At 31.7% G+C, this 27,205-nt stretch overlaps 1 protein-coding gene across 4 annotated transcripts in view; it reads right to left on the bottom strand.

Annotated features, from left to right (window-relative positions):
• CCSER1 (coiled-coil serine rich protein 1) overlaps positions 1-27,205 on the bottom strand; it is a 1,355,695-nt gene that overhangs the window by 601,040 nt on the left and 727,450 nt on the right. For 3 of the 4 annotated variants that reach the window (XM_012437738.2, XM_064369230.1, XM_064369237.1), the window contains exon 9: positions 16,301-16,378. In XM_012437738.2, coding sequence (XP_012293161.2) covers positions 16,301-16,378 — 78 coding nt within the window. Of the gene's footprint in view, positions 1-884; positions 1,997-16,300; positions 16,379-27,205 lie in introns of those variants that run through there. The other variant, XM_012437740.2, reaches the window with a different exon arrangement.

Raw genomic sequence — 27,205 nt, 5'->3', positions numbered from 1 at the left:
TCTTTAATCAATAAATGCTGATATCTCTTGACCCTCCTTTGGGAAATAATTATCAACCATAATTTTGTTACATCTTGTAATATAGCACAAAAATTACAACACTAACACATTTTTCTAAAAATAAAAACAACATCCCCATTAATCCCTATTTTAATTTCACTTTTAATGTAATCAAATATTTATAAAACATTTTAAGAATTTAATGGACAAATTATATAATGAACACTGTGAGAAAGTCTGAAAATGTTTCCCCTTGAAAATAAAATTATTGATGTGTAAACATGTTCACTGCCGTATATTTAGAATTGTTTCCACTACAACCTAAGAATAAAAGGAGAAAGAAAGAGAAGGGGACGGAAGAGGAGGAGAGAAAAGAAATAAAGGAAGGAAAGAAGAAAGGGAGGGAGGGAAGGAAGGGAGAAGTAAATATAGTGTTTTGCTGGTATTAAACAGAAATTATAAAATTGTACCTTTTGAAACAGGTGACCTTTTCTTGTCTGTAGTTAAAGCTTCTGCCAGATAGCTTTTGCAGAAAAAAATGTACATTTCTTTACTGACTTACTCCAGTTGCTAATACAAATTATTTTGTCTTGGTATCCTGGTCAAAAGATCTTCAATTGAATTCTTGCTTCTTCAAGATAATATGGTATTGACCATTCATGTAGATAAAAATCTTTACAAGGGGAGTGCTTTAATTTAAGGGGATGGAGTTTTGCATTATCTACATTTAAAGGTTTCAAATATAAAATAAGACAATACAAAGAAAGAGATAAGAAAAGGATAAAAGATGGAACTCTAGAAAACTTAGAAAAACAAAAAAGTTTTTGTATTTTAGATCACAGAGGATGTTTTAAGGGGCAAAATCAACAAGGGCAAACACACCGTTTTGTGTAAATAAATATATTTATAATTTTTATTTTAATACCATGTTTTACATCCAGCATTTATGATTCATAATATATGTTACATAAAGATTGAAATAATTTAAGTAGTTTCATAACATATTTATAATGGTTACCACCATTAACCATGATTACTTCATTGTCTGTTTGTATGACACAGAGAACGCTTAGTAAAACAGGCTTTCTTCTTCTTGGTTCTATGGCTTTTCTATTGCCCTGAACCCTGCCCACAACATTGAGCCATTCTTTTGGGCTGTCTATCTCTGTCACCTATCCTTGCAGTAAACTACAACATTCAGGAGTGCCTTGTAGCCACCTGGTCACTTGATAATTAAAGTGACCTGTAATAAAGGCAACAAACATGACACACAGAAATCAGGAAGCAATGTCAAGTCCAGGCACAGATATCCTTTTATGATACATTCAGGAGACTCTCTTAAATATGAGGTTAATTTCCAATAAATAGTCCTCAACTACTTAGGGATCTAAACAGGTGTTATGAATAAGACTCTTCATTATTTATTCTATTTAAAGACACACTGCTTTCATCTTTTGGTCTTGATGCAAAAGAAAGAAGAGTGTAGATATTTTGTTCTTCAGTAGGAACTGTCCTACTAAGATGGAAGACACTAAAGGCATTGTTTTCAAACTTATCTAATGTACATAGAATATGTGATGAAATTAAATTAAGACTATACCAGGGAGACCAATGACATGGATGAGAAGAGTTAAGAAAAAATACTTACTGCCAAGTGGAATATTACATTTCAGAATATATGCATATAGAAATAATTTTTAAACAAAAATCTATTTTTGTTTTAAAAATACAATGAGAATAAAGCAGACATATGTTTGTTGAATCTTAATTCATCAGTATTTACAATTTTTGCAAATGCAAAAAGTGTGAACTATTTGAAATGAAAATATTTCTATATTACACACAAAATATGAAATGATGAAAAAATTGATTTTACTAAATATTTTGCATGTCACAGATTAGTGATGCATTTCTTATTGTCAAATAATGATTTAACCTAAGTTGAAATATGTACTGGTTTAAATAAACCTTCAGTGTATGTAGGATTCCACAGGGCCTTGAAAAGAAGAAAACAAAAAGAAATGAATGAAATCAATAAAATAAAATGAAATTTTACTTAATATGAATATTTAAAATGTTTAAACACTTTTAACACACACCAACATAAAACGGTTCTATTTATGATTTTCTCAACCAAAAATTGCTCTTAATATTTGTAACAAGTATATTGGTAATGCTTATAAGCTCCCAGCTTCCAGTTAAATACGCTCTACTACCAAACATGAGATGAAAGAAGGGAGATTAATTAGCATTTTTTTCATTTCCTTGGTTTTATAATTAGAGTACAAAAACAAGTTTTAATCAACTTTTTTCTTTATGTATTCCCCAGCTTAAAAAACAAAAACTGCAAGAAAATTAAATAATAAAGCACTACATAAGTCTCTTGTGGCTGTCCTGGTATTTTTGTAATCCATAGTCACCATGCAAAGTACTAAACACAAAGCTTCAACAGAATTTTGTTAATCTGCCACAATTATTATCTTATTATTATCTTGTTATATTTTAATCTCTAAACTTTACTGCAATTTTAAGTGATAGGAAATATAAGACATTTCAAAATATTTTGCTCTTTTTACAAAAAGAGACTTCATTTTGTGCTGGTAATATATATGAAAAGTACTATAAATTCCAAGAAATATAGAATATGACATCTGCTCCCAAGAATGTAAAATTGTAGTTAGTGATATAAATGAATATAGGAAAAGATGAGCCATACTACAAACATGGTAAATTATAATAAATAGGACCTATACATACTAATATAGGGAACTGGCAACATTATATAGGACTGGTAACCGTAACATGAAAGTAGGTTAAATACAACAGATAACTGCTGAATGAGTTCTACAGAAAGAGAAATCACTCCTTATTTGCATCACCCAATCAAGGATATGAAATTGGAGCTTGGCTTAAAATAGAGATATAATGTGGGGCAGAGGTATTCCAGATGAAATGGTTAAAATGAAACCTAAAATCTTAGAAAATAAACAACAATTTGTAATGAATCAGTGTAGATGGAATAAAAGGTTTTAGTTTGAAAACAGTAGGTTTTTGAATTGCATAAATAGGAAAGGGTACAATTTTAGCAGCCATGGATGCTAGATCAAGGAGTGTGGATTCTATCCTATACACCTTAGTGAGCCATTCAATATGTGTGTTTTGTGTGTGTGTGTGTGTGTGTGTGTATTCCAAATTAGAAATACAACACGATGTAAGCTGCGTGTTTGCGTTTTTTATTTTCTGCAAATTTATCTGTGGTGATATATAGATTAGAATATGTAGAGTCTAAATATAACACAACAAGACCAAAAGCAACAGAGGAAATCCTCAAGCACTCAGCAGGATTAAGAGGTGAATGCTCTTGATAGTATGATTTTCCCTGTCACCATGCTTGTTCTAGTTCTGTGAATGTGACCCATCACTCAAGTTCCAGCTCAAATGCAACATTGGCAGAACCATCATCCTTGATGGCTCTTTTCTAGGCAGTGGCTCCTTCCTTTCACCTGGTTTCTCTTAATCTCATCTTTCTGTTTATCTCCTTTATGTTCTTAACACGGTATGAAATTCTCTTATTTACTTCTTTACCTTCATTCACTAGAATATGAGGTTTATGAAGACAAAAAATTTGTCTGGTGGTGTATGCTTGGTATTCACTGCTACAATCTCAGTGTTTGGAATCTCTCTCCCCTCCCCCGCACTCCCCTTCTCAGTCTTTCTCTCTCTTTTACATGACTGTAAAAATGAATAGGGGTGAAATACCTTGTGATAAAAGGAACCTCAGGACTTTAACTGTGTATTACACACAGAGGCAGATACGTTATTGCCAACCATTTTCTTAAAAAAAAAAATCCACAAAATGCTTAAGACTAAGAATTGAAGATTAAGAAGATGCCTAGCATTCACAATCTATTATAGAAATACTAGTTGAATGAATGTGAAAGACAGAGAGAATATATTTTTATGTTATTTTATACATTTTAGAAATCTGGAATTCTGTTTTTCTGTGCATTTTAAGGCTCCTAACATATATTTAATGAAAGTCTAACCCAGAATCATTTTTTAATTTTAAAATAGTACAATGAAGGGAAAAAATACCATAATAGCCTGAATACATTCAGAGACACACATGCAATGAAAATATATGATACTAACATTTCTCTTTCCACAAAAGTTTTAATACTCTAGTATTTGTAATGTAAAGTGGACAAAAAAGTTAATAAATCTGTGTCATTTTAAGCAAGTAGAACATGAAGACAACTGCAAGAAAATAGTAAAGTTCACCTAATGAGAACAAATGGCTTCCTGTGACTACATTGTAGTGAAAATAATAAATTGAAAGATAAGATTCCTTTTTATGATTCACCACTTTGGGGATATTATAAACTAGGAGAATCAGTTACAATATAGATTAATCTTCTTGGGCTTTAAAGTATCATGCATTCAATATATTGTCAAATTAAAAGAAAAATTCTCCAATATTTAATATTTATTTTTAATAATTATATTTTAGAAACAAAATTGTCATTAAATTCTTTGTTACCACAAAATTTTCCAAGTTATTTTATTTTGTAAGAAAGTAGGTCTTGAAACGAAAGCAAATACATTGTACAAATAATTTCATATTCATTTTAGCAGTGATGAGTTTTCTTTTCTAAATAATATATTTCTACTTTGAAAAATTTTATTCTTATAAAAATACATATGTTCATTGTAAAAAATAACAAAAAGAGATAAGGAAAAATAAGGAATTAATCTGGTACATTCCTACAAACCAGAGATCATCACTATACCAAGCTTCTGTATTCACACTTATTTTTTTTAATTAAAAAAAGAACCACATAGTACATTCTGTTTTTCACTTTATTAATGTCATTTTTTTCCCAGTAGTAACCTCTCCTGTTCATGTCAGAAGTTTTCATCATATCTAATAGAATCCTTGTTCAAATTTCCTCAAATGTCCCTCAAATACATGTTACTTACTGCTGGACTGCCCAACCCAGTATTTAGTCCTGGACCACACATTACATCTTACCATGCCATTTAAATATCTTTGTATATTTTTAACTTTGGAAACCATTCCCTTCCTTGAGAAAACTTTTAAGATACAGAAAAACACCTGCATAGCCTTCACCTAGTATCTTAGTCCATTTTGCATGGCTCAAAAGGAACACCTGAGACTGAGTAACGTATTTATTTATTTTTAAAAAAAGGTTTATTTCACTCGAGATTATGCAAGCTGGAAGATTGGGCATCTGGTGAAAGTCTCAACCTACTTCCACTCATGGCAGAAATGGAAAGGGAGCCAGTGTGTGCAGACAAGTCACTCACTACCGGAGAGGAAGCAAGAGAGTCAGTGGGGAGGTGCCTGCTCTCTCAGGAACTCAAAAAGTGAGAACACATTCACCCCCAGGGAGGGCATTAATCTTTTAATGAGAGATCTCTCTCATGACCCAAACACCTCCCATTCTCCCATTAAGCCCCATCTCCAATTGGGAGTCAAATTTCAGCATGAGATTTGAAGGAGATGGGCACTGAAATCACAGCACCTAGATTCAGTAATTAAGAGTCGCCATAGTTGCTTCTGAACTTCTCTCCCTCTCTAGCTACTTCACCATATATATATATATATACACACACACACACACACATACATATGCAGTGCATATGTTGTCACATCTGTTTAGTATCTTTAATCAAGATAGTCCCCCCATTTTTAATAGCATCTTTTTTTTAAGGGTACTATATAAGTTGTTTTACAGAATATTGCTCATTTGGATTTTGTCTGATTGTTGACTGTAGTATTGTTTAACATATCCACCCACCTCCTCTGTTTCATGACTATTGAAAGCTATGCCTATAAGCTTGAAAGGTTTATAGTTTTTCAGTGGGCAAAACAAGAAAATATTCTTCAGTTAGCAAATTACAAGTTCCTATTGACACTTTACATTTGAATAGGATTCTTTCCTTTAACTTTCGTTTTTTCATAGTTATGTTTCTTTTCTCTTATCTTGAAATAACTTGGATGCTAGAAACATTAGATTTACTTGTTGAATGTTATAACACATAAATAACTTCAAAGTTATTAAAACAGTAGTAATATAATTTTACTTCTGATTGCAGTTTTAGGTTTTTTTTGCACTTGTCTTTGTCCTTATACTGTAACTCATTTGAAAATGAGCCATTATCCAATAGTCCCCTATGGTTATTTGTGTTTTTTATCTTTTACAAAAAACGATCATAAATAAAATTAAAAAAATTAGAAAGCTTATGAGTTTCTAAGGTTTCATAAGAAAACCTTATGAAAATATTATTTGGTACTTATTAAAGTGTAGGTTCAGGGTAAATTTCTAGAATTAGCATTGCTAGGTTAGGATAAGATCACATATAATTTTGTTAGAGTTTTCAAAATTCTCCTCTGTTGGGTATGTGCCATTGCTGTTCTTTAGTAAGAGAAAATTTAAAACGAAATGCAAAAAATGTTTAAAATTTTCATGTGATTGAATGATATTCAGTCCTTTAAATTGTGAATAGTAAAATGCATTCATTAATATTACAGTGAAGTAATGTTAATTTATTTGACATGCCTAAAGCACACATGAAGACATATATGTTTGTGTACCTGTAATATATTTATAGATAATCCAGCATTTATATGATGATTTTAACAAAGTAAAACCCAAGTGGAGGGCTGGGTGCGGTGGCTCACGCCTGTAATCCCAGGACTTTGGGAGGCCGAGGCGGGTGGATCACGAGGTCAAGAGATCGAGACCATCCTGGTCAACATAGTGAAACCCCGTCTCTACAAAAAATACAAAAAATTAGCTGGACATGGTGGCGCGTGCCTGTAATCCTAGCTACTCAGGAGGCTGAGGCAGGAGAATTGCCTGAACCCAGGAGGCGGAGGTTGCGGTGAGCCGAGATCGCGCCATTGCACTCCAGCCTGGGTAACAAAAGCGAAACTCCATCTCAAAAAAGAAAAAAAAAAAAACCCAAGTGGAGGAAAAAAAACTTTAAAAAGTATAGAAAATAATATACTCATGCCCCTCACGCCAAGTATTTTTTTATATTTTTATGAATTACATAAATTTCTTTTAGTTTTGTATTTTATGACATATAATTGGGTCATGTTACTGATACTCCTGCAAAGAAAAGTTAATCTTTTCAGACTTAACTAGAGTCTATAGCATCCTTTTCATAAATTAAAAAAAAAAAAAAAAAACTTCTAGGAGGTAACATTTTTGGAACAATATTGTTTCTTTTTTTTTTTCTTTTTTTGAGACGGAGTCTCTGTCACCGAGGCTGGAGTACAGTGGCACCATCTTGCCTCACTGCAACCTCTGCCTCCTGGGTTCAAATGAGTCTCCTGCCTCAGCCTCCTAAGTAGCTGGAATTACAGGCATGTCCCACAAATGCCCAGCAAATTTTTGTAATTTTATTAGGGACAGGAGTTCACTATATTGGCCAGGCTGGTCTCGAACTCCTGACCTCAGGTGATTCACCTGCCTCGGCTTCCCAAAGTGCTGGGATTACAGCCTTGAGTCACCTTGCCAGGCTCTAAGTGTTTCTTATAATCCCAAAAACTTAAAAACATAATACTTTTCATTCTATACTCGTACTTTCTTAGGTTTAGAAAATGAACAATTCATTCATATTTAATGTATACTTTTCCAATACAACAAAATGCTAAACCTGTTTTAAGTACTTTTCTCTCTGAAAGTTACTCTATATTCAACCACACTTTAAATAAATGTCTTTAATTTGATAGCTTAAATTCAAATCTATAAATCTATTTATACACACAAAACTCATAAAATGGCAAATCTGAAGTAATTCTGATATGTATAGAACTTCGATTCTTTAAGTACTCTTAAATGCAAATTATATTCTTTTTGGTATAAATTTTTTCAGTAATAGATCAACTTCATAAATTTAAAATTCTAATTACTGTCTTAACACGTGATATCATAAAAAAGCAAAATTTCCTGGTATTCTTATTTTATAGAGCATAAGGTTAATGATATGCCTGGCTCTCTTTTAGGAAACTTTTTAATATAATATTCTGAAAAAAATCCCTGTTCTTTTGCTGGTTTGCTTTAAGCCAAACATTTATGGATTTTTTTCCCTTCAGCTCTCTATGATGTTTTATAAGTTAAAAATCCATTTACAGTTTTATTTTGAAACTTTATTAATCTAAACATTTCAATGACTTTTTTCCTCTAAAATCATGTCAGTTATTTCACTGGCAAAAGGTAAAAGCTAGCTATTCTCAAATCCCAAAGCATGAATCAAGTGGCTGAAAAACATTTTGATGGACAAAGACCACTATGAGGACTAATACTCTTGGTACATACTATCCCTTTTTGTGCATCTAAATCAAGTACAAGTGAAGTTGTTAAAGGGAATAGCAGATCTAATGAGAAAACTAAAGGAAAAATTAAATAACTTAAATTAATGAAATCTGATAGCCTAGTGAAATAAAAGCTCAACCATGACAAAACAGGAAAGCCATGACCTAGTGTACTGTGAAAAACAAAATACTATCATACCTATGTTATGGAAATAATTATCACTATTTCATGAGAAGGTGAGTTTATGATTTCTGTGATTAAAAAATTAGTCCTTCTGAGAGTTAATTTGATTACTATCATAAAAAGAAATCATCTTGATATTAATATGTGCCAAGTATAATAAAATTGGACAACAAATATGCTTAGCTAATAGCTATATAAATTTAATCATATTAAAATTCAAATAACCATTTTAAACATTGTGCTAATGTAAGATATGATTCCCAGTAATTCTTATTATATACACAAAAAACTTAAAGAATGTGCATTTAATTCTAACTTTTATAATAGAAATAATACATCAAATAAAAGTAAACATTTTTGTACCTATGCCTTATTTCTGTGTGTGTATATATATGTGCTTGTCTGTGTGTATTAAGAGACAATGTTTTTGTGTGTGCATAGGTACAGATATATATTTCAATGACATATTTCAAAGAGATACATCTATTTGAAGGATATAATATATATTTGATGGATTATATATATTTTGAATATATATCAAGGATATTTATATATATTTCAAGAATATTTATGTGTGTGTATATATATGTATGTCATATGTGTGTGTGTGTGTATATATATATAAAATAAGGATAAATTTCCTTTTGTGCAAATCTTTCCTGATTGTAGACCACAACAAAGGAAAGCAATGTTTTTGACAGAAATAAATTAATATAAGTCCACAAAAATATACTTTAAACAAGTACCTGAACAAAGTCATAGAACTTAACTTCATACAAATGATAATAATTAGCGTCAATTGATTGATGCATCATAAACAGACAATGAGAGATACTTCAAGTTTATATTTGGTGTTTTCTTCCAAAGGTTGGTAAAAATTCTTTCGAAAAGGACTTCTTATATAATGCCACTTAGTACACTAGATAATGTAAAAGACTCCTAAGGCTGTCTAGGAAAAATATTAGAAAAATTTTGAAATTAAATTTAGATTTCCTATAAAGGTGGAAATCTGAGTTGGAAGTAGAAGTGAACTGGGAGAAATTTTCTTTTCAACAAATACGTACTTTTCTTCTCTTTCATCAACACTATCACAACATAATTTTCAGCAAATATAATATCTATTATTACCAGTTTAAACTATATAAAACTTCCTCTATGTGTACTCTTTAAATTTTTTAAGCCAACATTATTTTTAACTGACAAATTGTATATATTTACGGGGTACAAATGTGGTATATTGATATTGATATATGTATACAATATGGAATGATGAACTCAAACAAATTAACATATCATCCATCACATTACTTATCCTTTTTTTGTAATAAGACATTTGAAATTTAGTTATTTTGAGATACATAATACATTATCATTAATGTATTAGTATTATTATATTAATGTATTATATTTTTATATTATTAATGATAATAGTATGATAATGATATAGTCACCCTGCTGTATAGCAGATCTCAAAACTTATTTCTTCTGCAACTCAAGTTTTATAACCTTGGACCAGCAACAGCCCATTCCTGTGTTCTGTTTCATCTTAACGAATATTCTTATAATTATAAAAACTTTCATAGGTGACATCTAGCCTTGCTGTTTTCCTCATAAGAATCCCAACCACACATTCTCTTAACAAAAGAGCTGTTGGTTCACTGATACTAATTCTATGTAGTCACTGCAGAATTAAAGACCTGGCGACAGTCCAGGGGGATCTGGCTCCTAAGCAAAGATTCAAGATTTTAGAAAGAATTATTCAGAGCAACGCTATAGCAACAACTGCACGTCGGCACTTATGTTTAGAAACTACTAGTTATCTATGCTGATTTGCATTTAATACTTCATTTTAAAAAGCATAAAGCGGTAATTTTTAAATACTTGTTGGATACAAAAAGCTAATATAAAAAATTATATAGTATATAGCAATATCTACAGCTGTATGTTTTGTGAATAAAACAATGCATATTAATTTGTTATAAACTTTTAGAATTATAAAAACATTAGTGGCTTTTGGTTAATTTTTTTTCACCAAGTAATCATTGAGTGCTTCCTATATTTGTTTAGTTTCACCAGCACACCTCTGATAAATGGGATATGCTGATATACAAGGAAGTCTAATTATACATTTAAAGCATAGAAATCCATCTGTCTCTGCTCTGGCAGAATAGTGTTCAGAGAAAAAAAGAGGGTAGGGCGAATGCAAACAACAAAAAGAAAGAGGAGAAGCAAATGTAATTAATACAGTGTGGTTGATTCTACCCAGCTTTCTTCTCAGTGCTTATGCTAGGTGAATATGATACAGAAGTTGAGTTGGCTGTTCCTTCAGGTAGACTATTCCTCTAGTGTGAGTGTCTTGAGGTACTGAGGCTGAATCTAGGTTTTATAATGTAGAATATGATTTTTATACTGCACAACCTCTAAATGAAACTATTCTTATCTAGGGCTCCAGTAACGACAAAGTGGTTTGTTCTCACTGACTGAAGGGATGTCAAGGAATTTTGAAGGAGTACATCACAAAGGAGTTTTTGATTAAACACAATTTTCATTTTACCTTCTTTAAGTCTCAAATCTCAAACTCAGACCTCCCTAGATCACCTTATTTAAAATTTCTGATCATAGACTTGACCCTCCCCCATACACTTAGAATTATTCTTTCCCTGTGTTATTTTTTTCTTACATTTTTTTCAGCACCTTCAAATGCATTATACAATTTGCTTATTTATTTAGCTTATTCATTTTTAAGTATGCCCTCATCAAATGCAAGCTCCATGCAGAAATATTTTTTGTTTGGTTAAAGGATGTATTCTAAGTACCTAGAATGGAGCCTGGCTGCTAGAGGGGACTTAGTCATATTTGTTGAATGAAAGCATGAATAAATTTTCAAAAGCAATGCCCTTAGAACATTACCACTGAATAAGATGTGACTCCATTAAATGTTAATAAGCACCCAAGGCAGATGATCATGTTTCCTGTAGGTGTTTTTAAACAATGTTCTTATCTAAAAGTTATCTTTAATGTAATACGAAAAATTATAGTTCATAAGAAACCCTGGAATATATAACTCAATTTTTAAAACTAATTGTTTTTTAATTTGTGAAAATAAACAGAAATATCTGAGATAAGTAAATATAAACAGATGAAGCATATGCGGGGGAGTCATTTTTTTCTAATAAATGCCAGAGCACAATTCATACATGATTAGGAGAAGTACTGAATTTAAGAAGATAGAAGTAATAAATAAAAGCAAAACAGAAACTTTAATAAACTGCAGTTTATTAGCAGCATGACAAGAGAGGCTAATTGATAGTTATTCAGTTCTTAGAACTGGGCTTAATCCATAGGCAGACATAATATATTAGCACAGCACAAAAAACTCTTCTGCTCTATCTAATAAAACAATTACAATACAAACTAATCATTTTTATTCCTAACATGAATATGGCATGATGAACTATTTTCATATTTTTTAGAACTCCCTGCAAACTAACTGTGCCAGGAGCACCACCAAAATTAAATCTAAGTAGCAGAGATTGTGAAATACACAGATAATTGCATTGAAAAGTTTTTCAAAGTGTACTTTCATAATGCAAATAGTATTATTTTCATCATATATAAGTAGAAAACTGTTTTTATAAAGCAAATCTCACCATTTGGAAAGTGTGTTAAAATATTTAAAAAACAGAGGTATGAGCATCCATTAACAAACCGATTTATGCTTTATTTGTACATGACTGAGACAAAAAATGTGATGCCACAGTTCAGTCCTTTTTAGTAGCCAAACTGAAACTCCTAATGATATTTAGACGAACAGTAATTAGTAATAATTTAATACTTAATGAAATACCTGATAACTTCAGAAGCCTTAAAGAAAACATTGCAAGTTCAAGACTAGTAAAGACTTCTTATTAAATGTAAGTGTAAATCACAGCTAATGAAAGGAAGAAACTGCTTTCCTTAAAACTTTAGGGCACTTCTGGCTCAGAGAAAGTTTAAATCCGGTGACCATTCTGAGTCACTTTCAGGCATTATCTGAAAAGAAAACTTATACTTAAGGCCAATCAACTAGTCACGTTTTCAAAAATGATCTTCTTCAAAACATAAAATGGAAGTTAAAAAAAAAAAAAGCTGCCCATAAAGATGTCAAATTAATGAAAATATTTGAATTTTCTCACTGTCATAATACAAGATCTTTAGAATATTTTGACTATTCATTCTGAAACTTGTAATCAAAATATTATTTGCAGTAGTTCAAGCTATAAAATGTTTACAGACAGCATATATGCTATATTGGAACATCTGTTTATACAGTTGATGTAATTAGATAAAAAACTTCCCTGCCTCTCAATGTAATCTTGTAATGAGCAGCACTGCTACTTGACTACATCTATTCATCTTCTATCCTGTTTTAATAACACAAGTGTCACCTAAGAAATTATTATTTGATCTTTCAATAAACTAAGCCTCTGCAGAAAGAGGAAGGTGGAAGAGGTTAAATTGGCATTGATTATTTAAGACACATTCATCATTTATTTAACAATCTCCTTCATCACAAAAACTATTGTGTAAAGGCCTGTGCTGAGACACTCTTAATTAATTTTTTTTTTAAGTCTTGCCATGTGCATTAGAAGTCAGAGCACATCGTAAACTAACATTAGTTTCATGTCTCCTGACAAATTTGGTGCAGGATAGAAGTAGTTTATTGTACAAATCTTTAAACTTATTCAAGGCAGTGAATTTTAATAGATTTTATTATAATTAATGTTTTCTGAGGATTTTGTTTCTTATCTTAAGCAAAATGTGTACTAACAGTTCTTTTCCCAAGGAAATTATATTAATGATGACATACAGTATCATATATTCTGATACTCATACCAATAAAACATGATCCACAATGATCTGTAAAAAACAATTTGTACTAATGTTGGCAGCTTTAAGAAAAAAATGAGTATAAAAAACATACATAATGTACAAGATTTCTATGAGATACTTACAATAAACAAAATTTGAAAATTATAAATAGATATATGTGTGCATAGAATATTTTTGGAAGTTAAAATAAGGTGAAACTATATTTCCTTATGGGGAAAAAGAAAAAAATACTATAAATTGAAGAATAATGATTCTTATTGCATATAAAATATTAAAAAATATTTACAAATAAATATTGAAAAATATAGAAAATATATCCTAGTCATGGAAGAAATTGTACTACTTATAAATCATATATTTCCAGTTATGTAATTCATCATACTTAAAACGTTTGCTTATTTTTGATTTGTTTATTTAAGTATTTCCATCCTCAGTTTTTCACATGCAAAATGCCATAAAGTTTAGTACTACAGTTACATCTAGTTGCTTTCATAAGTTTGTATACGCATATTTTAGAAATTTAATTTGCTCATACAAAGCAGATTCTTTAAGGACTCACTGTCAAAAAAGTATTATTCTATAACCTTAATTAAATACAGTAAAATACATTAAACTATCACATAACATATGAAACAAGCTAGAAACAATTAAGATTTAATGAGGATTAACCATTACCATGCCTTCATTTTAAATTTTTATTTACATGTTTAGAGAACTAAATGGCATTGATGTAAGAAATATTGTAGAAATAAGAAAATTATGAGGCATGGATAGGCAAATACATAATAGACTGCTGGTAACTATTGTGTTAGAATAACTGTCCACATATTAGTCATTTCCCCAGAGGTGTCATTCATTGCTCAGTAACCCATTCTCACAAGTAGTCACTAACAGTGTCACATAAAATTGATGGTGTTACATAAAAGTCTTACATTTTATATTTATATTGTCATTTTAAAAGTTCAAATTCAGTCTCCCAAATATTGTTTCTTTAAATTGAATAAAATTGAAAATTTGAATCCAAATGCATAATTGTTTTCCCTTTTCTGAACACATTACTTTAAATAAAAGACTAGACTCCCCACAAAGGCCATGTGTAGTAAAAAAGGGACTTTACTTTTCTGAAATTCAGTTGACTTATTTAAAAATTGGGGGCTTTGAAGTAACTGGATTCTAATTCAACTTGTAGTCCCTGTGTTGTATGATCTTTTATTGGACAAATGTTTAATGAAAACTATGGTTTTATTACTCATATTGAACAAACTCTGGCTTGCAGATTTATATATACAAAGATTATTTATAAAATACATATTGGATTTATATCCTAAGTACTATCATATAAATATTTTGTATTAAAAAAAAACTAGGCAGCAGGCGGTGGCTCATGCCTGTAATCTCAGAACTTTGGGAGGTCAAGGCGCACAGATTATTTGAGGTTAGGAGTGCAAGACTAGCCTTACCAACATGGTGAAACCTGGTCTCTACTAAAAACATAAACACTAGCTAGCTGGCCATGGTGGCGAATGCTTGTCATCCCAGCTACTTGGGATCCTGAGGCAGGGGAATCACTTGAACCCAGGAGGCAGTGGTTACAGCGAAGTGAGATTGTGCCACTGCACTCCAGCCTGAGCAAGAGTGTGACTCCATCTCAAATAACAACAACAACAACAAATTTTTAGACAGGAAAAAATCCCCTAAGAAAGACAAATATTGAATCACTGTGGTAAATCCTCTTTAAGTACCATAAAAATTATTTCTTTTTAAAAATAGATATCAACGTAAGTTAAATAATGTACAACACTGCTAGAAGCATTTTACTCATAAAATTGAAATCTAGAATTTAGATATATAGAATAAACATATCTTTAAAATAAATGTAATAGAATATTTTTTAATTCACAGTTTTCAGTGTTCTTTTTAATTAAAAAAATAAGGTATATAAACATTTGAAATCAATTTGTTCAGTAATTCAAAGCTTTGGTTTATTTCCTAAAAGAGAACAGTAGTTTTATATCAATGTACTAATGTAGTTTGCAAGGCAACACAAAAGTAGCATCCACATCTGTTATGTAACATAAAAACATGTAGATAAACATATAATTTATCATTATCCATTATCATAAAACTTAAAATTATCTCTATTTTATTTTTAGTTATCAACAAAGTGCTAAGAATAATAATAAACGTTTTTAAATAGAAGAGGGGGTCCTCATATATGTAGCTACAATATGAAATTAGGTCCTTTATTTTTTCATCAAGGGGAAGTTTAAAGTCATGAACTTAGGCAAAATGCAAATTTCTTGGCTATGTTTAAGAAAAAGATGCGTATTTATATCAATGTTTTCCCAAATCACTGTTGTTACTAGATGCAATATTGTATTAAACATGTTTTACAATCCTATTTTGACAGTTCAACAAGTATTTTGCTCTAACAGAAAAATACTTTCAATAAAATTACTTTCTGCTGAAGTCCAAGAGCTAAAACATTATTTTAAATTTTTCTTCAAAGCTGCTTTTGCTTTTAAGTGTCTGCATATAAAAATGATGTGCTTCACCTTTGGTAATTACAAACCTAGTAACTTTATTAAACTATTAATAAATTAATTAATACTTTCCTAAAAATAAATTGCCCTAATTTTCTAATTCACTAATTCATAAAACTACATCAAAACTGTTGCTTTTAAAAAAATAATAAGACATTGATATGCTAGTTGGTGCCTGTAATTATCTTTTTTAGTTCCAGAAGGTATTTAGGATTGTTTAAGAGCAAAAGATGAATGGTGCACTGCTAAATCCGACTACATCAATGCATGGACACAGCAGCTGCAGAGGTAAATAAGCTGTGGAGGTCTGAATACCAATTATGAAGATAAAAATGGTTTTACAAAGCTACTTACATCATAGCCTAGTAGTTCAGTCTGTGTGGATTTATCTACTCTTGAAGCAAAAGCCTTCTGTAAATGCCGGACTTTTCCCTGCAAAATGAAAAAAAAAAATTAGAAACAAAAAACCACATTGTTGATGAGGTGTATACTTCTATACCAATACTCTCCACTTATTAAAATTTCATTAGTGTATAATTCATGTTCTTTTCTGTGTATATACTTTGCTCTGTTAGTGCTCTTAAAATAAGCTTAACTATTTAGAGCTTTAATTTTTAGGTCACAACTGTCCCACCATAGGCACAGTAGAAGAAAACTCTACTGTAGGCATCACTGAGTCAGAAACACAGTTCAACATCACAGTCACAATGTGCTTAAATCCAAGACCAAATTCTTATGCTTTGTTTTCTGTTACCTTTTTTTAATAGCTTAATTGCTATTACTTTGCTGATACAGTTTCAGAGCATTTATATTTGAAATAAAATTATTCTCAATAAACAACCCAAGGGATTCCATTTAGTTTGTTTTAATTTTGTTATGCTTCTTCTTTCCAAAAACCTCTGCACATTTAGGAATGTCTACTTTAAGGGACTGATACTAATTCAACCCCATGATAACCAGGGAAGGGAAGTAATACATGAAGGGGGTTGGGATTTCATATTTCAAATGTGAAAGTATGATTTCGAGTAAACTAATTTGACTGTGCTTCTTCTGAGACCTTCCCTTCTCATTCCTAAATACGTCACTTAAAATGAGATTCTGAGTTTAATTATTATGTAATGTATTTACTAAGTACCTCGCACAGATTAGAGTGTTTACTCACGTGGTCACATTTTATCTTCAAATATTTAATATAAATACCATTCATGTTAAATAAAAACAATACAGTTTAGGAAGTTTAAGTAACTTGAGATAGTTTTCAAATAAATTCATGTGATTTTACTAGATTGTGTTTTCCACTTGTTTTAAAGCAAAATGTATATCATTTTCTTTTCCTTTCAATATTTAATAAAGGACTGTGATTTAATTCCTCCTTTTCCAGGATTGACAATGGTTATCCAGAACCTCATAAGAATTCCAATTACACAAAACTCCTCCATCCTCAGCTCCCTTCCTTTCCTGTTCCTTCCCCTTCCCTCTTCTTTTCCCCTTCCTCTCTATTCCTTCATTGCTGGTTGATATTTACAAGATTATCTGAGATGTTTAAAGAAGTATGTACATAATTTATGTAAACATAATTTAGCTTAACTTACTGAAATACAGAAAAGAAATATTTTATGTTCCATTAATGTCTCATCACTTCTGCTTCCCTAATCACAAAACATCTAGTGCTGCTAGCCAGAGAAAAATTAAATGCAGATTAGATCATGTAGGAAGATGTTACATGAGTAAGGTAAAAGGTTTTAATTATTTGAAAAGGATAAGTAAAAATGTGCTGTATTTTCTAAACTAAATTTCAAATGAGAAAAAACAAATTGTATTTATTTAGATATAGTGATTGGGATGAAGAAGACAGGGAGAGGTAGTAATAGGTAAAGGAGCAATAACACTGTCCATCATTGAAAGTTTGTTTAGGAAACTTTGATTAGCTACTTTTGAGATAGATTGGAATCATAAATATGTGAAAAGTAAATTTTGTTGTAAATCTGTAATTATATAAACTTTTGTGCATAGAGTCTATGCACTAATGTAGAGAGCAGGGGAAAACAGCTACAAAATGCTTCCATTATGCCACAGTTCATTTATATTTCAAGGTTTTCATCCTGTGAATAGGAATTGGAAAATGTTGGTAACTTCTGAATTACTGGTCTGAGCTATAAGACTTAGGAAATCATAGAACAATAAATAAAATTCCAAACAACTTTATTAACCAATAGTATAATCAAAACAAGAATAAACAAACAAATAAAAACTTTAAATAAAGAACAGTTATATTTGGAAATTAAAAAAAAAAACACAGACATCTCTGGTGAACGTCATTGTCACTCCCTCTTGTAAGCATTAGTCACAACAAATGGTGTACTTGAATTATTTATAATGGTATTATGTATGCACATGTGTGTCATATTCAAATGCAAAGAATAAAATCTAAGTTTCCTATAGACTTAGGTACAAATAGTTAAAAATTAAATATTTTATTTAGTGTAATAGAAGGCAGCAAACATCAAAGTTTATGGCAAATGTCTATCACATACAGTTAGAAGATTAAAGAAAGACTACATAGCTTTCAGAAGATAATTCTTGATAGAGATCTTGCATTTCTAAATGGTAGATGGAAACTTATCGATTGATAAACTGAATATGTAATAAAGGGAGTTTCATAGATAGCCAAACAGAAAATGTACCACAAAAGTAGCTATTACTAGAGGGCAAAATTGCAGATAATCTTGATTTCTCATGTAACAAATCTACATATATTAATTTCATAAATATATATATATTTGAGATATAGAAAAAAGTATCATCATATTTTCAATTTCACATTGATTTAACATCATGATTAAAGTCTTGATTAAAATTATTATCAGTTTATTTCAATTTAGGGAAATTTCACCTTTAAGATAGAATTTTATTTGTATTTAATTTTTATTAAATACATATTATGGCTATTGCTTAGGGGGCAGGGGACACGAAGGGAAAAAAAGAAAATACATCCCCTTCTATGAAGAAACTTCCAGTGTGAAAGTCAGAAAAAATAAGAGATTATTAGCATTCTACAGGAAAAATACAATTACCACAAAGAGAGCCAGAGATGTATGTATATGGAAAGGGTATGTTGGAAAGGGGATGTACAAAGGAGTTAAATAATTTGGAATGCAGAAGCTACTGACATCTCAGCTAAGACAAGAAAAATGAATTATTATTAGCCAATTTGAAGTGGAACTGAGTGATACAGAACCTAGGAAGGCAATAGAATTTGCAAATATTTAGAAGTCAGAGAGACCATAACGAAGATATGTATAAACAGTTACTACTACAAAATTGCCTAAGGGGAGTCACTTAAAGGGACAATGTGAAGAATGAGAGTAAAGTGGCAAGTTTATGCCAGAAAGGACAGAATGCTATGCCAAAAGATTTGAGAGTCAGCTCAATTTTCAAAATATGACTTTATAATTAAAGGTCATAAAATATTTTAACTGAATTATGATGGAACTTATTTAAATACATCCTTCACTTTATATTGTACATAAAAAGGGATATATATGTATGTGTACATCCAGAGAAAGCAATATGGAGAAGAAAAAGCGTGGAAGCGTGCTGAGCTTTGACCACCAATGAATTTACACTGTGTGATTTAAAATGGCTCTCTTTCAGTGTTCTCCCAATGTAAGCAGACACTGTAATTCCTTCTTCTAATCTCTCTCAGAGAGATAGTGAAGAATGAAAACAATTCAACTTGTGGTAGGTAAATTTTATAACTAAATCTAACCCCCTGACAAAATATCTAATTGTCTTTAAGCTTCCTTTCCATGCAATGACAAAATACACCCCTTATTTTTTCACATTTACGATTAATAAAACATGTGTGCTTAGACAAAGCAAAAAAAATGAAGGCTAGCATATTATGTAAAAAAGTAAAACTAAAATGGGATGAAAAAGTCAAATTTTGTGATTTACATTTATTGCTAAATTTCCATATAATCTGAGTCCTGAATATGTGGAGGTTTTGAGTTAAATTATATTACTATATGAATAAAAATATATTTTTCCTCTCTAAGTTTCCAAGTTATTTCATCTGAGATTAAAAGTAATATAATAACATTGGTACAGGCTGGGCACAGTGGTTCATGCCTGTAATCCCAGCACATTGGGAGACCAAGGCGGGCAGATAGTAAGTGGAGTAACCAAGATGAAAAGTTTTTTCTGTTGGTCTCTAAATCCTAGTATAGTATCTCTGTAAAGATACTGTAACTCTTTTAAAAAGCTTACAAATAGTGTTGCTTCCTCCACATCACATATTCAAGGAAACATATAAAATATGTATTTTTATACTTGCTGCACAGCTGGTAATTACAGATGCAGATAAAACTATTTTTGATGTCCACTTTGTCTATATTTTCTTGCAGACTCAATATTAAGTCCTTTTTTTTCTACTGGTAATTTAAGATTACCAATGTATTTATTGTAAATGCACAAATCCACGGAACAACTACTAATATAAACATCATCAGCAATGCATTTTGGAGCACAAGTTTGGAATAAAATGATAAAGTCAACATAGAGTTATAACAGAAAATTGGAAGCAAGAATTGAATCAAAACTAATGTTGAAAGGCAGGAAATCCTTTTGATAGCAATGATATTATCAGTTCAAGCAGGGTAATCTAAAAATATATTCTTTTTAAACTGTTAGAATCATTTCTTGGATATGCGTAGTGTGTGCAGTGTGTGTGTGTGTTTTACACACTGGATAGTCATAGAATCTGACTCTATGACATATCATGTCTATATAAAAATGCTGGTTCCAAATTTTTAGGCTTTTAAAATTTAGTTTTATTACTAAAAAATATTTATCTCTTGAATGAGCATGCAAGATATAGTAGGTACCACAAATATATCCATGTGTTTGCATTTGCATGTGTGCACACTCAAGTACATGCCGCTGAGGAAGCACTAAAGAGGAGGAAACATGGTAGATCAAACCCAAGACAAAGTCACGGCAAAGCCATTACAACCGGTTTTTAAAATGAAGCCTCAAGTCACTAGGGATATCTAATGTCTTTTACTCCAGCTGTTCAGTGCAATAAAACAAGCTGAAATAAAAATAATAATCCCAAAAAATAAGTCCAATTTATCTTATATTTCCATTTTAATTACCAACATAAAAGTTGATAAAATTTATCAACAAAAAAGAGATGAACTTTTAAAAACTTGAACATGAGGGTCTATGTACAGTAGTTTGCTTTAGAATCTACAATAAAAAGAAATGTACATACATTAATTAATACAATTAACAGATACTGGTATAGGAAATATATGTGATAGTGAATACACACTTATTGAATAGGTATCTTGAGGCTGAAGGAAAGACAAAACATTTGTGCTGCTATCCAAAATTTGCAAAAGAAAGTTTGGCAAAATATAGGTTTCAGTTAGAAAAAGATTTATTTTTTTAAATGTAAAAAGAACACTAAGTCTGCTTAAAATAGTATAATCCTAAATTTAGATCCTAAGTCATGAATCTAAAGGTAAAGTCTATGGAAAGAGAAATATTCTAGAAAAACTGACACTGTAAAAGAGGGGAAAAGTTAACTTTTAAAATTGAAAAGTAATATAATTCAACATGAGAAAATTCACAAAGTGTTCTGAGACAAGTTTAAACTAAGAATTAGGTGGGACAAAGAGAATTTGATCATCATCTTGTAATGGACTTCAATGTCAATAATAAATGATTATTTAAATAAAACAAAAGCAAGAGAGACAAAGAATCATAGGAATTGCTTACTGATGCCAAGGCCAAAGATGAGCTCAAGAATGAAAAGGCAACTTTATACAGATGATGTTGATCATCGTCACCAACATTCAATGAAGGTATAATAAGGGAATATGTTCTCTTTTCAGGGTCCACAAGGGGGTGTAGAACTTCGCAGCGCCATGCCCCCTCTTCCTATCTCTCTCCATCTGGGAGATTTAACAGTTTATGTTTAAATTTCGCAGGCGCAAGAAGAAACTAAGAGTCAATCACCCCGGTGGAAGTTTAAAGGAACTCCTTACATTGGCCAGAGGTCTTGGAGAAGATGGGGGTTCCTCCCAGATTAAAAGTCCCCTTCCACATCCCTTTGGACTCCATGTTTGGGTCCCCTTCCATGAACAATCCCTTCATGGAAGCCATCTTTCTCTGTCTTGGACTTCCCTTCTGGAGTCCCCTTCCGCACTCCTTGTGGAGGTTTTCTCTCTTCTCCTTTTTTTTCCTTTTTTCTCTACCTAAATAAAATCACTTTCAGCAGAAACTCTGTTTAAAGTCGATATTTACTTTTATGAGCGTACAGCACACCTGCTGTGGTCTCCTCTCTCATTCTTAAGAGGGTGGAGACCAAGAACTTGAAACATTTTCTCTGGGGAGCTGTGCCTCCCCAGCGCCCCAAAAACCCAGTTACAGAACTGGCGACCACAAAGGGACAAAAAAGTACAGTGTAAGAAAATGCTGAAGACATCAATAGAATCTTCAAGAAGCACAGCCAAGCAAATAAAACCTCTCATAGAACATAAAATTTCTTGGATCTATCAAGGGGACACTAAACTTTATTAATATTATTTTTTGTTGTTCTAGAAAATTGCTAACATTAAATAAAGGGAAGCTTATAAAAAGCACCCTTATGCAATCATTACCCAGTTTCAACAATCGATATTGTAATTAAATAAGAATAAAGGCTGGCTCTCTCCACATTGCTAAGTTCCTGCAGAGAATTCTAGGGAGTACAAATAAATCTGGAATTGGAATGTGGCTTTTTAAGTAATTAGCAAAGTTTATTTTCCAAGATAAGGAGTTAGAACATATTTTATTCCCTGGTTTTTAAAGCTTTATTTGTAATTTCAATATTTAGACTTACATTCTGTGAGCCTTCATTCATATTCTTGGCCTGGAACTCACAAGTGTTAGGACCTGGCCTGTTACTGAGATGTTTTCAGTTTTTGGCTCCCCATACCTCAGGAAAAGCAATGTGAGGTTTTAAAAAATTGAAGAAAATGACAAAGGGATAGGAAACTGATTTCATGTTTGTATGTTTAAAATTTGGGTCAAGACTCTAAACACAAACAGAAAGAAAGGAATGTCAGTAAATCAATAATACAACATCTGGATAACATATTTATTTTTATTCAGCCTTATGCTACCTGAACTAGAAAACTGACATCCTTCACTGCAACCACTTTGAGAGTACATTGCAGGTGATTTCTACAAGAAATAAGAGGGCTTACATAAATAAAGAGTATACTTTATATTTATGGAATTGAATATCTGTAAGAGATTGTACAAACTAAAAATATGACTAGATTTAAAAAGAGCTTGGGTGATTTCATTTATGAATGAGATAGACTGATAAAAAATATGAATTGGAAAACTGAGTATCTTTAGAGATTGAAATAATTAGGAATACTTGTACCTAGATAACTGTGTGCCATAGTCCAGATGTAAAGCCTATGTAGTTTTGTTTTGCTTTTTGTTTTTAATGAGAAATATGGTTTGATTCTGTGTCCCCACAAAAATCCCATGTTGAATTATAATCTCTATGTGTCAGGGAGGGCCCTGGTCAGAGGTGATTGAATCATGGGGGTAGATTTCCCCCTTGCTGTTTTCTTGATAGTGAGTTCTGTTGTTTAAAAGTGTGGCCCATGCCCCTTTGCTTTCTCTCTCCTTCTCTCTCTCTCTGGTCATTGTGTGAAGAAGATGCCTGCTTCCCCTTCTCCTTCCATCATGATTTTAAGTTTCCTGAGACCTCCCAGTCATGCTTCCTGTTAAGGCTGTGGAACTGTGAGTGAATTAAACTTCTTTTCTTCACAAATTACCCAGTCTCAGGTAGTTCTTTATAGTAGCATGAAAACGAACTAATACAATGTGAGTTGAATTATGATTTCTATTTAAATTCCAACATTGCTAGCTTCCCGATTTTTTTCAAAGAGCATATTGCACTATACATAAACACAGGCAAAGTTTCACTAATAATGGATTATACAACTATATATTTGATTTCTTTAGTATTTATGACAGGCTAATCCATTTCTTCTAGTTTAATACTCTTATCAGTAAGGTAAAGCTAATTAAGAAAGGCCTCATAAAGAGGGACATAAAAGAGATAGCTTTGAGTTATATCTTTCAGAAGGTAGAAACATGAATTTCCGGGGTAAAGACAGTGGGTATTTAGTGACTGATCAGGAAAGGCATGATGGAAACTCTGATTGGAAATATCACCTAAATTGTTTTGGCTCTGCCTCTCCACATTCAAAACATCAGTTAATTACATCTCTAAAATGTATTTCACAATCACTTCTTTTTATATCTGCTGCCTCCACCCCAGCCTACTATCTAGGGTGCACAGGGGAGTAGAGTATAGACGTGTGCTGGGTGTGTACAAGCCACCACCACCTTTTATTCTAATGGCCTCAGTAGTGTCTGAAACAGTGTACCCCCCAAATTCATGTTTACTTGGAGCATGTGAATGTGACTTTATTTGGAAAGAGGGCGTTTGCAGATGTTAAAAAGAGATTATACTTAATAAGAATGGGCCACAAATCCAGTATGACAAGTGTTCTTTATAAGAGGGACATTTGGACACAGCTACACAGACACACAGAAGAGAAGATCACGTGAAGACAGAGGCAAAAACGGGAAACTGTAGATCCATCTACAAGCTAAGCAACTTCAAAAATTGCCAGCAACCACTCGAAGTTAAAGAGGTCAAGAAGAATCCTTTTCTAGAGCCCTCAGAGGGAATATGGTTCTGCCTACGTCTTGATTTCAGATTTATGGTCTCAGGAAAGATTTGTGAGAAAATAAATTTCAATTATTTTAAGTCAGCCAGTGTGTGGTTCTTTGTTACAGAAGCCACAGGAAACTAATACAGCCTCCTAACTCATTTTCCTGTCTTCAACCATATCTTCACTCCATAGTTTCTGTAAATAATAGCAGAATAAAATGAAAATGTAATTGGGATCACATCAGTCTCCTGCTTGAACACATAAATAGTTTTCCATTCCAATAGAGTAGTCACGAGGCACAGGTAACAAATGAGCACCTGAAATGCAGCTACTGTAAACTGAGATGTTTGTATCAAATACACACTGGATTTTAAAACAATCAGTACAAAAAATCTTATTAATAAAATATCTATGAATCATTTTATATTTACTGCATTTTAAAATCATGATTTTGAATATATTAATTTAAGTAAAATGTATTTGGCATACTAAATTACACAAAAGACTACCATTTGCTTCTTGTTTTATACTCCTATTGCAGCATTCTGGTTTATACAATAAAAATTAAACTTTTTACCATGATGTACAGCCACTGCCTTACATCGCCCTCATATATTATGCTACCTTCATCTCATATCAATACAACTCTTTCACTTGCAAACATGACTCTCCTCACACTCATTTTCTTTCAGTTGCTTCAATGGATCAAGATTTTTACCACTTGAGGAAGTTTTAACATACTGTTCCCTCCATCTGGAATCTTCTGCATATTATGTGTCACTGCCTTACAGATCTTCTTTTTAAAGTAGATTCTTATCTCCAAGTGATTCTCTGACTTAATATATTTTTTGCTAAATGTCATTTTGACTGACAATTATTTCCTTTATTTGCTGTTTGCCTATATTTGGTCTGTCTTCTGCATTAGTATTTAAGTTCCTTACAGCAGGGACCATGTCTACTTAAAACCATATTGGCTCCACACTTCCTTATATACTTTTGTGCACACTCTAGGTACTCAATACTAATTTTAATAAATGAAGAAGTGGATGGATGAGAGAATATGCATAAGGCTTGAGTGGCATCAGAGATCAGCTTTGAACTTGACATTCACGGAGCATTTGCTATTGGAAGTTAATATTGATGACATGACAAGTCCAGCAAAATTTCTGGCATTTATATCATATATAAATTTAAGTAGGGAAATACTGGAAACAAAATATGAACTAAGGGCTCATTCTAGTAATTCTAGCCTGTAAAGATACTTTCAGATAAGAGAAAAAAAAAGGAAGAAAAAAAAAACAGTACAAAGAGAAAACTGAGGATATTAAAGAATGGGTAAAAATCAACTATGTCTGAGAAGTGGATACGGTAGCATCATGTGAGAAACCTTTTTTTAATGCACAGATTAGAATGTCTTTTTTAAAAAGATAATCTTGTATACTCTAATTTCACTATTGCCTGAATTTTACATTGTGAGTGAAAAATTAATGAGGTGATTGATCCAATGAAAGTAATTAGGAGCAAAAAATAATGAAAACAGACATATCTTCTATAGGAAATAGGTCTGGAAGAATTTTTTGACTCATCAGGCCCCAAAGGTTCCCTCACTAGCAGCATCCTGGTCTAAACACACACATTCTGTTTTGTAAGGGTCACTCTGCATTCCCCTGGCCCATCTTTGCATGAGGGAGTTTCTGCTCTACCTCTCTCTCTCACTTTTCTTGACCTATAAACTGGTAGGTGATCTTGGGATAAAGAAACATATTCTGCTTCTTATTGATATGATCTGTCCACAGGATAAAATTTCAACTTGTCTAGGGATAAACTTACAGGCTCTTGCCCTGTGTTAAAAGTCTGCAATTTTCTCTTTGTGTCAGCAACTCCAGTAGGTCACTTCAGTTCAGAGAAGGTACTAGAAGCTTATATGGATGCATTCCAATACAAGTTAGGATAGCATTGCATTATAGTTCAATGTCTCTATAATCTATTTTGCAATTTATTGCCCCCCCTCTTAAGCCTCAAGACACATGCACATGCACACACACACACAAATATTCACACACAGAATGAATTTGGAATAATAGGGTTTGAATATAGGCACTGCAAAGATTTAGGAGAGTTAAAATAGCATTGACTAATACAACAACTATAAATCCTTAATGCAACCTTGAAAATTGTTCTTATTAAGAAAGCTTGCATCACTAAAAACAGAAACATGTCTACATATTGAGATTGACATCTTGAATATGACAAAGATTTCTCAAGCTTTAATTTGCTTGATATTTTTAATGAGGAAGATCAGGATATAAAACCCTGCCCAATTAAACACTATGATTTAAAAGTGAGATTCCTATTTTAAAGAAAATATTCATTTTTTAGGAGATTGTGAGCATTTTCTGGTATTGATTTACTTTCAATGTGTATAAAAATTCTTATAGTAAACCATGAAGTGACACAAAAGTCTCCAAGACAGTCATTCATTAACAGTAATATGCTGATGACAGCA

Source organism: Aotus nancymaae, unplaced genomic scaffold, assembly GCF_030222135.1.
Source record: "Aotus nancymaae isolate 86718 unplaced genomic scaffold, 86718_ANA_hifiasm-v0.15.2.pri h1tg000006l, whole genome shotgun sequence".
NCBI classification, from domain to species: domain Eukaryota; kingdom Metazoa; phylum Chordata; class Mammalia; order Primates; family Aotidae; genus Aotus; species Aotus nancymaae.
The sequence above is the reverse complement of the archived record's forward strand: the minus strand, read 5'-3'. Positions and strand labels throughout refer to the sequence as shown.